Source organism: Pezoporus flaviventris, unplaced genomic scaffold (genome assembly GCF_033815535.1).
Source record: "Pezoporus flaviventris isolate CSIRO_AGI_PZ_B2104156 unplaced genomic scaffold, CSIRO_AGI_Pfla_v1 ptg000006l, whole genome shotgun sequence".
NCBI lineage: Eukaryota > Metazoa > Chordata > Aves > Psittaciformes > Psittacidae > Pezoporus > Pezoporus flaviventris.
In genome coordinates this window covers 7447108-7461190 of record NW_026892554.1, presented here as the reverse complement: position 1 = coordinate 7461190, position 14083 = coordinate 7447108, and the positions used below count along the sequence as shown (strand labels likewise).

The 14083-nt window shown below is 41.3% G+C and overlaps 2 protein-coding genes across 12 annotated transcripts in view; both read right to left on the bottom strand.

Moving 5' to 3' along the window:
* The window catches only part of AKAP13 (A-kinase anchoring protein 13), a 468794-nt gene that overhangs the window by 103428 nt on the left and 351283 nt on the right, over window positions 1–14083 (bottom strand). The window lies entirely within an intron of this gene.
* AGBL1 (AGBL carboxypeptidase 1) overlaps window positions 1–14083 on the bottom strand; it is a 285379-nt gene that overhangs the window by 222373 nt on the left and 48923 nt on the right. For 2 of the 3 annotated variants that reach the window (XM_061446754.1, XM_061446753.1), the window contains exons 7-9: window positions 6806–7014; window positions 3285–3450; window positions 2268–2341 (exon numbers count right to left, since the gene is read on the bottom strand). In XM_061446754.1, coding sequence (XP_061302738.1) covers window positions 2268–2341; window positions 3285–3450; window positions 6806–7014 — 449 coding nt within the window. Of the gene's footprint in view, window positions 1–2267; window positions 2342–3284; window positions 3451–6805; window positions 7015–13229; window positions 13440–14083 lie in introns of those variants that run through there. The other variant, XM_061446755.1, reaches the window with a different exon arrangement.

Genomic DNA, 14083 nt, shown 5'->3' with positions numbered 1-14083 from the left:
GAAAAAGATAATCAAATATCTATTTAGCAAAAAAATGTTCCAAGTATATTAATGCCAAAATTGTCTTCACAAACCACCAGCCAAATTAGAAAGCTTGACACTTCTACTTATCATTTAGACAACCACATGGTTTCTCTGAGTGCCTGTCAATCAAACTGAAAGGCCCAGATCCGTATAATTGAACTTATAGGCACCAATTGCTTATATTTTATTTTTATATCTCAAGGCTGCTTATAAAAATCTGTGAAACTGTTACCCAATTCATCTTCTTTACTCTCCAACTTCCTTGATATTTTTATATGAAAAAAAAGCTTTAGATCTCAACCATCAGTGAATCAGGGAAAAGAACCTCATCCGAAACTTTCACAGTCAAAGGCAAATGTGCAAAGTCCTCCATATCCAATAAAAGAACCGAAACTGAGCTGTGTCAGCATTCAGCCATCGCATATGAAATGAGGAAAAGATGGGGCAAGAGAGAAGGACAGAAACATGGTACTGATGAGTGGGCATTAATCCACATCATTATTCAAATAATTTAACATGTCATTAGGAAGTATGCCCCACCAAATGCCAGCAAAGAAGTGATTTGCTCGTGATAGACTCATTCCTGAAGCTATTATCAAAAGAAAAAATGATAAAATTGCCCAAATGCAAAAGAGTCCATGAGATTTCAAATCCTGAGCCACGCTTGTATTGCAAAGCAGAGTTTGAAATGCGGTTAGGGCCTAGGTGAAAACCCAGTGAAGAGCTGCACGGAGTATGAGGTCAGTTTAAAGGATTTGCCACTGACAGCATAATGATGATAAGCAGCTTCAAGCTCGCTGAAGATTTGGGTTAGGAAGGCTAAATGGTTGATGTAATGATTTTGATTTCCATGGAACTGTCTAAACAGTTGCTGGTGGAGGTGTTGAGTCAAGTTTAAGTTTGGTTGCTATTACTAGGATGCATAGATATGCGTGTTATGTAGCTGTGAAAATGTTTGTACATCACATCTATGCCAGGAAATATTGTGCAAATGATAGCTCATACAAAAAAGTAAACTGAAAGTTCATTATCCATTCCCTGATTGCTTTCCCTTTAGACAGATTTGTCACAAGAGATGCATGACCAGTATGCCAGACAAACAGTACTTAAAACTCATACTCAGAGCAAGCTCTTAGGCAAAAATAAAAACAAACCTGATGAGCACATCTGCTTGGTAAAATATTATGAAAAATGAAGTAGTTCAGAGACATATAGGACTATAGGATCTCTTTCTGAATGAATGACTAATTAAAGAAGGAGATAAATTCACTATGAACCTTATCCTTAATGAGCGTCTTGACAAGCTGTAGCATTCAGCTAAAACCAGACAGGGGCAGGTTAGGACACTGAGCTAATGTGGTATTTTTTCTCTTAGCTTCATTTTCTTCATTGGGTGACATCAGTTTAATACTTGAGAAAAAGACAAGACAAGTAATGAAAATGCCCTTCCACAAAGTCTCAATCATATCCAATTAGACTGTGTTTGCAACTCCATTTCTTTAATATGCTTTCCCAAACCACTTTATGTGGCAAAGACCTATTAGCAGCATTCACCACTTCACATGTGCATAGGTGCTTTTGTGTATTTTCACAACAGAAACGTTTGCACACTCATCCTCAGCTGATAGAGGGCTTTTTTGCAAGTTACATCATGGCAGGAAGAGTGCAAAGGGAGAAGTCAGAAAACTACTGAATAATTCATTGTATTATTTGTCTATGTGCAGCAGCAAATGAAGAAGAAATATAGGTTCAAATGCCTCAGCTGTGGCTTAAAAGTACTGACCTTTTGCTTAGGATTGATGCACAGCCAAATATGCTCTGATATGGGAAGAAAAAAAGGGTTAGTCTTTTCTAGATGACAATTCTGTTTTCTCCACTAAGTGCTTTTTCTGGTCCACGCCTGGAGGAATCAAAGATCCATCATTTATCCCTGACTGCGCACATGATTATAATAGTCACTGGTCAGTCTCCCTACACGAACACAGAAGCCACCAAACCCACACCATTCTCGGTGACAAGCATGGCAATTAATAAGACAAATGCAAGAGACTCTCTTCAATGAAAGTCAAGGCTTTCTCTTTTCCTTCTTTCAAGTATCCTCTATTATTTGTTTAGTGTATTTATGTAGGACAACGTGCATATCTACATTCTGTGTTTTGGCAGCTTATCAGGATGCCAAAACAGACAATGAAAAGTTCACTTTCCAGTATGTGAATGATTAATGAAATGGCTCATATACCTACTTCCTCCTTACTCTCCTCTTCCTCACTATCCAGGTCTTTTTCAGCCTCTTCTTCTCCATCACTTTCATAGTCACCTGCAGAAGTAGAAAACAGGCAAAGGTACTCAATCTAATACCCCCCTCCTCAGGCCCTCTACAGAAATAGGTACAACCTCTTCAGTGTGCCACACGCCTTCAAGCTACAACTCACCACAACCCTGATTAAAAAAAGATTCCATTTGTTAATTTAATATAAATGAATTTGGCACTAAATCTCCCACTTTTTAAAGCTCTGTTCTCTTGGACTCAAGCACTGCCTTTCAAAACCATGACAAATGTCACCATGATATGGATCCAACTCCTATTACAAAGCAATACAGAGATTTTCTGCTTGGCTACAATAATATTACAGGATGTTCTTAATCTATATTATCTAGACTAGGATGTTTTACTGCCATCATTGTTATATTATTTGAGCATCTTCCATATGAAACTGAAAGCAACAGAGAAATTGTGTGTACCACAGGCTCTACGGTTTCTCCTTTTCCGTGGGTTGTGTGGCTATCATGCCTGTGCTTAAGTTCTGCTTTTCAGCAAGCGCTTACATCTTTCACTCGTGCAGCATGATTGCTATCTACTTTAATTTTGGAAAGGAAAAAGGATAATTCCTGCAATTCTTTACTGGAAAAGAAGCAGGGCAGTGTTCCCCCCCAGATAGCCATGCACAAGCACAGTACCTCTGTCTCTGTTCTGCTGTTAGAGCAACAGCACCTCCAGCCTCTGTCATGCCTACTTTGTTTCATTATTTGGATAATAGAAGAATGTGGGTTTTTTCCCTTTTCCTTGCTCCTTTTACTCTTCTCTCGTTCTCCAGGCTCTGAGAAGACCTGGGAGTAGTTTCATCTCTACTGAATAAAACTCTAAGCCATCAGATTTTAACTGTACAACTCAGGACAAGGCTGCCAAGACTCCCCTTCCTCAGATCCCACATTTAATTCTCTTGTCATGCTTTTACTGAACTCACCCTTCAGTCAATTACCTTCAGATCCCTCACATGGAGGTTCAGCCTTGGTATTCCCAGGAAGAGGGAAGGAATAGGAACTTCTCACTGTCGCCACAGGCAGAGGCTCCTTGGGGTAGCACTTCCTCAGAATCTGAGTCACGGTGTTTATGATAGGATCCAGATTTTTGCAAGATAAACAGTCCTAGGAATCAAAGGAGAACAAGATTGAGAGTTGTCCCTTGCAATCGTCCTATTACACATAATCCCCCAGAAGAGACAGAAGGAGGAATCAGAGAACTACAGGCCTGTCAATAACTTCCACGGTGTCAGGGAAGGTTATGCAGTAGATCACCTTGAGTGCCATCACATGGCATGTACAGGACAAGAAGGTGATCAGGCTCAGTCAGCATGGGTTTATTGAAAGGCAGGTCCTGCGTGACTGATGTGATCTCTTACTATGACGAGGTGACCTACTCAGTAGATGAGGGAAAGGCAGTGGATGGTGACTACCTAGAGTTTAGTAAAACCCTTGACACAGTTTCCCACAACATTCTGCCAAAGAAACTGTCTGGTCATGGCTTGGATCTACTGTTTGCTGGCTAAAAAACAGTCTGGATGGCTGAACCTAAAGCGTGGTGGCGTAAGGAGTTAAATCCAGTTAGGAGCCTGTCACAGTCATGGTTTTAGTGGTGGACTGGGCAGTGCTAGGTAAACAGTTGGACTTCATGATCTTAACAGTTCTTTCCCAACCTAAACATTTCTATGATCCTAAAGTACTTTATTGTAGGAAAATGTCTGCATTGAGGTGTTGTTTTTTTCTGTCGTACAGGACTTCATTCTGTTTTCTCATGTATGATTGAACGGCATTAGAAGATTCAGTGGAATTAACCAGGACTCCTGTAGGGAGGTTAGAAAAAAATCAGCTAAAGCTGATATGCTTACAATAGTCACTACAAGAATCTTAATGCATATTTCTAGATCTCTGCCTGTTAGGAGTAAGAGGGAGAAAAAAATACAATTTTGAAAGCATCTCTAAGGAAAGTTTTATTATGTTTAGAGCAAACCCTAAGGAGAATTTGTTGCTTGTTTCTACTGTTTCAATTTATTCACTTGTTCATGTGGTGGTTTGGTCATTTTTGTTTGCTTGTTAAAGAAAAGATAAGGGAGGATTGTTATTCTGTTGCTGCACGTAGACATTCTTGAACAATCTTACTCTGGTTTACTAAAACTGTTCTGTTTTTACTGGAACAGTGAAGACAGGACTTCAACATATGGATGTTACTACTGGGAAGCATAAAGTGAGTAATATTATCTTAGAGTAGGCCCTAGTACAGGAAGACTGAAGAGAAACCAGGCAAGCTTAAGAAATCAGACAGGGATAAAACAGCAAATTGATATTCTGTGCACCAGTCTCTTAAAGGTGATACAAACCTGTTTTCTTGTCTCAGCATAGGCAACTCCCTGTCACTGCGTACAGGGCCAGCCAGTTGCTAATGTGAATATGCCATTTAACTGCCACGAAAGTCAAAGCCAAGTTTGGAAGAAGAAATGGGAGCAGAAAATGCTTCCTTTCCATAAAGGATTTCATTACCTAAAATTATTTTTTTTTCCAGGTAGGAGCCAGACGCAAAATATCTCTAAATTCTCCTCAACTCAAGTAGCAGTCACGTCTAATCTATGTAAGGAGACAGTATATGAACTATTGGCTCTTCCTGTAATGACACAGCCTTACGGGCTATTAAAAGCTCAGGCATTTCAGCTATCTGTCAGTCCATACAATAAGCAGCTAGGGAGGTTTCAGTCTAAAACCAGCCTTGTAAATAGGAATTCCACTGCAGGCTGTTAAAACAAGCAAAGAAAAATTATAAAATGGTTTCAGCAGAACTTTTCTAGGCAGCTTTTAACACCTTTAAAATCTCATTAGCTGCTCAGAGGTTGGTCAAGGCTAATCACCACAGCCAGCAAATTCCTAAAGGCACTAAAATACTGTCTACAGACAAAAAGAGTCATTGCTTTCCCAAGCAGAAGTTATTTGTCTTGCCCTGTCTCCATCTCTTTTGCTCTTCCTACAGCATAAAACTCCTCTCAAGAGACTACATTTCCCATTTTCTGTCTATCATGAAAATTACAGATAGTAGCAGCAGCAGCCTCTACCTCAGGACAGAGTAAGGGAAGAGCATGAGCGAGATCTCCGAGGGCTGCCAGAGTCCTCCTGACACTTCATGTCTTGGAGAGACACTTTAAGACTCACAGTATCCCAAAGAAGTAGCGAGGGAACATTGAGCTTTGCATTTATTAACCTTGGTAATTCTCCTTCCATGATGTCCCTGGTAGTGCACAGTAGGAGACCACAAACTGGAGGCCCCTGAAGCTGTCATTTCCGCTCCACTTCTAACCTTTGGAAGGATTAGTATTATCAGTGTTCACTGGAGTCTTAGTGTGCCGTTTCCTGTTTGTTCACCCAAGGTGACCCCATGCTTGCACTTCCCATGGGGCTGCTTCCAGGCTGAGCTATCAGGAGATGTTAGCTCAGAAACCTACATGGGCTATAGAAGGCTCTTGAGAGGGAAGGAGCTGACATCTACCCTCAAGCAGCTGTTGCCATCCACCCTATTCAAGTTTCTGCAGATCAAGGACTTGTCATTAACAGAAGCCACACTCCCTTTAAAGGTCTGCTGATTCTGGCTACATCATCCCACTTGAAAAGCTGATCAAGTACTTAAGAGGACAATGAAGTGACAACTCTGCCAGCATACTCTCTACTGCTAGTAAGAAATATCTTTCAGTCACAGGAGAATTATTTATTACAGTGATGGAAAGGTGAAGAAGCAAATACACTGGATCATAAGGCTTTCTGTAGGAGAAGGGGCATCACTGTCTGTGATGGTGCTTGAATGAGATGATGCACTAGTCAGTAAGAATGACAATGGAAACACTTCTCATTTAATCACATAGGCGAGATTTCTCTACAAGCAACTTTTCAGCATGTGGGAGGAAACTGTTACTGTTCTGAACCTGCCCTTTCTACACCTCAGAGAGATCCCACCTTCAGAATCATCAACTATTGTGATGAACCCTCACAAGATTAAAATCAGGGACTCCTGAAAAACAGTTAATGGAAGTTTCTCATTAGCAAATGCCTGTCTAAATAACTTTTTTGTGTGTAAAAAACTGATTGGGTGTAATTATCCATCTGGATACCTGAAAGAAAACATCTCATGAAACACATAAGCAACTCTTTTGTGGAGATACTGCACTGTTCTTTGGGAGAGGAAGTACCAACAGACAGCAGGATTCACAGAGCAGAAGAGGGAAATAAAGGGCATTAAAAAGCCTGAACTACAATTCCTGTCAGGTTCAGTAGGAATTAGTTTTAAACTGAAACTTTTCAGCTTTTCTGAATTATTAACTGTGAAAAATTAAATATATTTTAACATTACCATATTTTTCATTGATGTATTATAGAAATTCACAATAAAAAATGGAATTTCCTGGACTGTGAGGAAGAACCCAGCACTATCTATTCTATCTCACTTAGCTACTAAAGCACCGTTTACCTGTACACTTGTAAAGAGAATCTCCATCCCCTTGGAGCAAAGGAAAGTCTCCCTGCCCAGCTGGATGTTGGTGATGTGCTTCAGGCAGAGCAGGAGACCCCTACGAATGTAGACATAGTTGTTGGAAACATCATTGCGATGCCAGTCTTGATAGAGCCTCAGCAATCCACCCAGGAAGCCTCTGCTCACTGCCCGTCGGCTGTTAGACTCTGAAAAGGAAGAGGACAGGCTGAATTAAACTGCTCATCCTGTTTGATACCCTGTTTAAACTCAGAGTTTATCACCTGCGTATTCTTGCTTAAAGGTCTCAGAAAAATAAAACTTTGGGGTTTTGGTGGGGTTTTTTGGTTTTGGGGTGTTTTTTTTTTTTACAATTTGGGATGTTTTTATTTGCTAAGAATGAGCTGGGCTCTTGGAATCGTACATGAAAACAAATGAAGCAGTCTCTTCTGTCTAGGTGAAAATGGCTGCTCCAGAACCCTCCAGATGAACCAAACCACAGGTGGGGAATGGGCAGAGCCCAAATCTCCTACAAAGTGCTAATAAACTTAAACACAATTACACCTGAAACTAAGAAAGCTCCTGAGGAGTGAGAAAAGCTGAAGAACACTAAGATTAATCAACAGCAAGTCATATAAACTTCACATTGTGCTGTACTTCAGCCCTGAGATAACACCTTATGGAGATCAAGAAACCCAGAAAGCTTGTAGCTGTTCAACCCTGTCACAGATTATGTTTGACTTCTAAATGTGTTCCCACACATTGCTCTATAAATCAAACTATTCTGCAAACCAACACTAAAAACACAAACATGGGCAACAGCGTTTTGGGCTTCCTTTCTGTTGCTTCACAGGTCTAAGATTTAAACACTACCTAAATGTGCCTTTTAAAAAGCTTTACTGCATGGGCAAAAAATAAAATTAAACTAAATTAATATAGGCTTTATAAAAAGCAAAAGGAAAGCTGCAGTGTCCCCTTAATCATATATATCTAGGACACCAGACTAAAATTAAAAGATTATAAAACTTATGATAACACACAAATTCCAATGAGTATTCTAAAACACATCCCTTGGCCCATTGCATTCATTGCCCTGACCCACAGGACAAACATGAAGCCATATGAGACTCAAGGCTCCCTCCCTTCAAACCAAACATGTTTTCTTGACTGGTCCTGACATTCCTCACTGTGACACACATTAGAAGCTGTCATGAGCTCAGTAATCAACCAAGGAGCCAGGTAGCATGAGTAAAACAGGAGCTCAGCATCCTGAATGCCAATCAGCATTTGCAGTTCACAACAGATGGCTCTTGGTACGGGTTCTACCAGAGTTCGTAGGTTCCGATTCATTTCCAGTTCATTAAACGAAGTGCCAGAGCCCCTCACACCTGGAGCATTAAAGTCATCAATGGGGATTTACAGTACAGGAGAAGGAGCTGGAGGTTAAGAGAGAGAACACAAAGATGCGCATGCAGGAGATTAGTAACAAGGGAAGCCAGCCTGAGATTAAGCAGGAAGCAGTTAGCAGGCAGCAAACCTCAGTCACAGCGATGAAGTAGATAGAGGTATTGGGAAGTGGAAGGAAGTCACCTGAAGTCATCTGTCTGGTCTCTGCATCACATCGGCAAATTCTTCTCTGGAGAAATGAGTGGTCTTGTCCTGCAATTTTCTCTACCATTGGCATCACAGGACAGGCAATAGGCAGCGTCCCCAGACCAGTGTGCCAGCTCATTTTAATCTTGCTTTGCACCTTCACACCACTCTGCTGGCATTCCCCTGCACTGACCTGCTGGTCCCACAGCTATTCCAGTCTTACACAGCTCTGCCAAGTCTCCTGCACCTTGGCCTGCAGCTCTCTCTAGCATTTATCCCCTTGTTATTAACCATCTCACACTAACTCTGCCAGTACATCTTGTATTTCAGGACTCTGTGATTGTCAGCATGTAGGTCATCCTTCTCCTTTGACCTTCACTGTTTGTTTTTTTTTCTGTTTTACTTTCTGCAAGAAGACTTTAATTGCTTGAGAATCCCTTATCAATCCCAATGATTTTATTCATGATTTCCTGTTAATCCTCAACCAGCTGTCATGTTTACTAACCTGCAGGATGACTAACCCCTTAAATCAGTCAATCTTCCTTGAAGAATTACTTGGGAAGCTCTGTAAAAGTCAATAAGTATATAAAACATGACAAGAAGAAGAAGAGAGTCAGGGAGTGTAAGGTAGGGACAATTTAGATCAGACTCAGAGCTGCCCTGAACTGTTCAGAGGCAGATGAAATTGGACTAAATCTAGGGATTTATAGCCCCTGGCATTCAGTGCCTGAAGTCTAAGCTTTCTATGTCACTGTCGAGAGGACAAGGGAAATGTTGGAAAGCACTATGGGTATTGCTCCTTGCAGAATTTATTAAAAAAATAAGAATAGAATTATCATAAGATGTGTTTGTGATGTTTTCCTCACATCTTTCAAGACAGGCTTCCATGTTTGGATCCCAGCTCCATAGGGACACAGAACACACAACTGTCCCATACTTCACTTTTATCACTAGATGGAAAGCAGGGAGGAAGCTGAGCTGTTTCCCCTCATGTTTTCTGTAGTACTTATCACCCTTGAGATCAGAACAGTTGCTCTGAAAAGCGAAGCTGAGATAGTCTGTTCTGTGAGGAGATCAGAGGCAATGAGAATTACTTGCTGAAGGGGCAAAAAACACATTCATTTTGCTCCTCCTGTCCGATTTTATTGATTCTCCTCTCCTCTCCTGTGCTGTCAGTGCTTTTCTTACCATTTTTTCAATTGCATAGCCAATAAAGTAGTGAATAAATGAAGGAGGAAGTATGCCAAGATCTCCAGAAGGCAGAATGGAAAAAGGAGGCCTCCCCACCTGTCTCTGTTGGTCTCTCCATCTAAGGATGCACCTGCGTGACCATCCATCTAGATTTTGGCACAAATACAGGTGGTGAAGATGAATCATACAGGTACAAGCAGCACTGCACAGATTTGTAGGCAGCAAGAACCCACCCCTCCTGGAGTCAGTATGCATGGTCTGTGTGGTAAATGGTAAGATGTCCTATGTCTTTTGACCATTTGCTGTTATTCTTTCATTAGTCCCTTCCCTATTCTTTGGGTATGGCCAGTGTTCAATGGAAATAGAAGTTCTCCTTCCACACAGCTTTCAGAAGTGCCCAGGGATGGTGCTTTCTATTTTGATGCAACGCTTGATTTGTGAGACAGATGCACTCCTCCTGTTTGAGCTAACAGAACAGTGACATTTTTTCATACATGTAATATTTTAAGACACTTATAGTAAGCTTACACAATAATCTTTGGATCCCACAATAGCTTTAAGTGTAGTAAATAGCATTGACCGTTAGTCCATCTGTGTTTAGTATTTTGCATACATAAATTCACTGATTAAATCTCAACAAACTGATTAAAACTCAATAAACTAACTACTGCATGAGATCTGAGCCATCTCTGACTCTCCTGCTCCGAGTCTGTCTTCCTAATCTTATTCTGGCATCTCTGATGGAATCACTGTCTTCACAACCTTTCCCAAACCTGTCACTGGCATATTGTTTTCTTTGCAAGAGTTTCACTTTGCCTGCTGAGGCTGGGAGAGGTGATAGAGGGATAGTCGGTGTCATCTTAGTCTCCCCATGTTTCTAAAACTGACCTTCCGCTTCTGGCTTGCAGGGCAGGGCTGCTAACCAGGGAAAGTTTAAGCACTGCAACACAGACTGTCCAGCCTGAATCATCTGTGCGGTTAGCCAGGAACATTTGACATGGATACGCAGCCAGCATGAAGGGGCTTCAGATGGTTAAAAATGAATCTACATTAACAAGGAGATAACACTAGGAAGAAATCCAGCTTCAACAGAGCTCTGATTTCATGTTAGAGGACAAAGACAGACTCTAAACCTAGGGTTTCAGTCTGGCAGATAAAGTCCCATGACCACCAGTGTTTCTTTGGACACTTCTGAAGCCCTCCTTACATTCCAGGCTCCTTTAAAAGGTGTGCCAGGAGCACAGGGACCACTGGAAAACATGCAGCATATTTAATCACAAAACTGAATTGCAGTCAACCTAAAACATGATGAGCAACGCACTGCTTACCAGGCAGAACAAAGAGATTTATCTTTCTGTCTATCTGCTTAAATATCTTTGTTGATGCCACTCCACTGATTCATTATGCCAAGAACATATATTGCTACAGTTTGGAGATAAGAATGCTCTGCTAAATTAACCCTATGGCCCCTAACGCAGTGAAAGGAATAAGAAAATCTCCAGCTTCCCCACTCTGCTCTAGTGATTGCCTTTTGGGAATAAGAAATGCAAAATATCTCCTAAAGCAAGTGGAAAGCAGCTATTTTATTCAGTCATTGAGAGGCCATTTTTGCTTAAGATAAGCTTGAAGGTTCCCTATAGAAGCAAAATTAATTGTCCCCATGGAGAAACCTAGTCATCCATCAAATGCTGGAATGAATTCAGACCCAGTGGATTCTACAGTTCCAGCAAGGAGTTGGTCTTAGCTCAATTCTTGTTGGAAGCCAGAAAACTACTGTAATTGTGCCCTGTAAATTTTACAGCCCAGGCATATATTTAAGTGGTTAGGATAGACAAATAACACTGGCACAGAGGCAGAGAACACATGCAGGATTTGCCAGCAACTACAGGTGCCATGTTTTGCTCCTAGAATGGGAATCAGCCACAAGCTTTGCTTCAGTACAAGAATAGCTCTTTCTACTCTGAGATACCTAAGTTCCAGGTGTTGCCCAGTACAGTGACATTTGTACAAACCGTACAAGGACATGGTGATTCTTCTCCAGTTTGCCTTTGTTCCATTGCTTATACATAAAACTAAGGAAAAACAAACCAACCCCTTCTTAAATTCTCAACCCCACAAGGAAACCTATTTTTAAGTGGTTTCCTCTTTTTCCTTTCTTTTCCAGCTTCACAGCAGCTTCTGGTTGCAATTCAACAGAAAGTTGAAAAATCTACAAAATTGAACAAACCCACCAACATTTGCACAAAGTTTCCAGCTTGATTTTCCTGAACAACGTGGGTGGAAAAAGTTCAAATGAGGATGCTAGAATTTGGAAGACTTCCTCAAATTCAGCCACTGAATTTCCTGAAGCCAGGTCATCACTGGAGGCACAAACTTTGCTCATGCCAAGGCAAAGGCAGTAAGCAATCATTTGTAAGGATGTCAACAGACAATAATGCAGCTCCTCAACTCTTTGGTTCCATTATACCCATCCTGAGGAGCAAAACAGTGGGAAGCTGCTATATCAAGGAGATGAAACCAACCTTTTACTCTACAGTACTGAGTTACTTTCAATTTGAGATATGCTTATGTATGAAGAGCAGTCTTGGGGAAGGGAATATAAAGGACATTCAAAAAAAGCTTCCCCCCGTAAAGCAGCACTTTTCAAAGAGAAGGTTAAATATAGAATCAAGATTATTTGCATTCTGAAATTCAGGAAGGAAGGATAGACACAGACCTTGTTTTAGATGATTATGAAAGGAATTATATGCAGAGTTCAACTCTGATCACAGTACAAGTTGTGAGGATAGATTTGGGGCCAAACTGATAATGAAGTTTGATTCCAGAGGTAGGTGATGAAGTCTTAAACTGAGAAATGGGAACCTGCCAAAGTATTAGGCAAATCACAGACATTGTGCTGTTTGCTACAGGAACCAGCGTGCTTTAACCATAGGGCTATTTTGATACAATATCAAAGACTTGTGTCAGTAGATCTGTTGCAGAACATTATGAATTCAGACATAGACGGTACAGGCGTTTCATAAACCGTAATCTGCTTATGTGCTAGAACATCACTTTCTGTTTCTCAGAGTTGCTTGCCCCTCCTTGATGCCAGCATAAAAGGAAGAAAATGACACTGATTATTTTATCCTACCAGCCACAAGGAATAATCCTATGTTTTGATAAGAGAATAATTTAAGAATGAGCAGGTGAAAGGTTAAATAAAGGTTAGTTGGCAGAAGATGAGGGTTAAAGAGCAGGAAATGAGAGATAAAAGGCTTGGGGTGGGGGTGTGTGTGTGTGTGGAGAGGGAAGGCAAGAGAATAAAGAGAATCAAAGAGAAAGGAAAAGATATAGAAAGAGAGGGGAAAGGCCATCAGCAATAACTGCTGTTAGCACACCGAATTGTCTTGATGAAATAAGCATGATCAGGGGTCACCACAACCTGTCTTTTTAAATTGCTCATTACAATTGTACCAGGCAAGCACTGCAGCCAGGGCCCTTCCCTTCAATATCCACGGAACAAATGCCTCCGAGATCAGCTCTAGCTAATTTCCTTAAAGACATGCAAGCTGCTAATTCTGGGAAACACAGATAGTCGGGAATAACAAACACCACCAAAATTAGATTAAAATAACCTGCTGATAAACAAATTACTCACCAAAAATAAACATTGGATTAAGCGGTGGTGGGAGCAGGATCCCTATAATCACATCGCCACCGTGTGGCTCCCGGTGCCGAGCGGCAGCGGACGGTTTGGTCCATCACATCGCCTTCAAATGCGCTTGTCCGAGTTCATACACAGGGGTCTTGTTTTCTTCCACTCCCCCAAAGGTGTGAATGGTTTGCCTGTTTTATTTACGGGGGTGAGCTCACTAAAAGGAATAGAGCCCATGGCTAGGAGCGACATGAAGGCAGTCCTCACCTTCCACCACTGCACAAGCAGGGGTATGCCCTATCCACACCCGAGCCTCCCATTGACAAAGGAGGCCTTAATGGTAAGCTCCCCGGGCCTTAAGACAAACCGGAACAAGATACAAACACAGATGTATTGAGAAGTAGCAGAATAAAGCCAAAGGAGGCTGGAAAAAGTAACCTGGGAAAGACAGGAAAGACTGATGATGCTGTGCCTCATTCCACCTGTTTATGTACAGCTCTTGGTATATACCCTGGGCTGTAGAAAGCATCTAGAAACTGAAGGATGGATGGACAGCTGTAATACTAGAAAGCCTGACTAAGGCAAAAAGCCTTCTGATGCTCTTATGGCACTTCAACACCATTATAGATATTTACCAAGCAACATGTATAATAATGTAGTTCAGTCAGAGGGAGTTAACACCATGATGGAGAGATAGCAGATATGAAAAGAAACAGCAAGGCAATGGAGGAAGGACATGCTACAAGCTGTTTGCTGCATGCATGTGGGCATGGCAGGTGGAGAACAGCAACTGGAAGAATACCATCCAAGGACTGTTAAAGTACCCTGGGATACTTGGAAAGAGGGAAGAGGCCAGG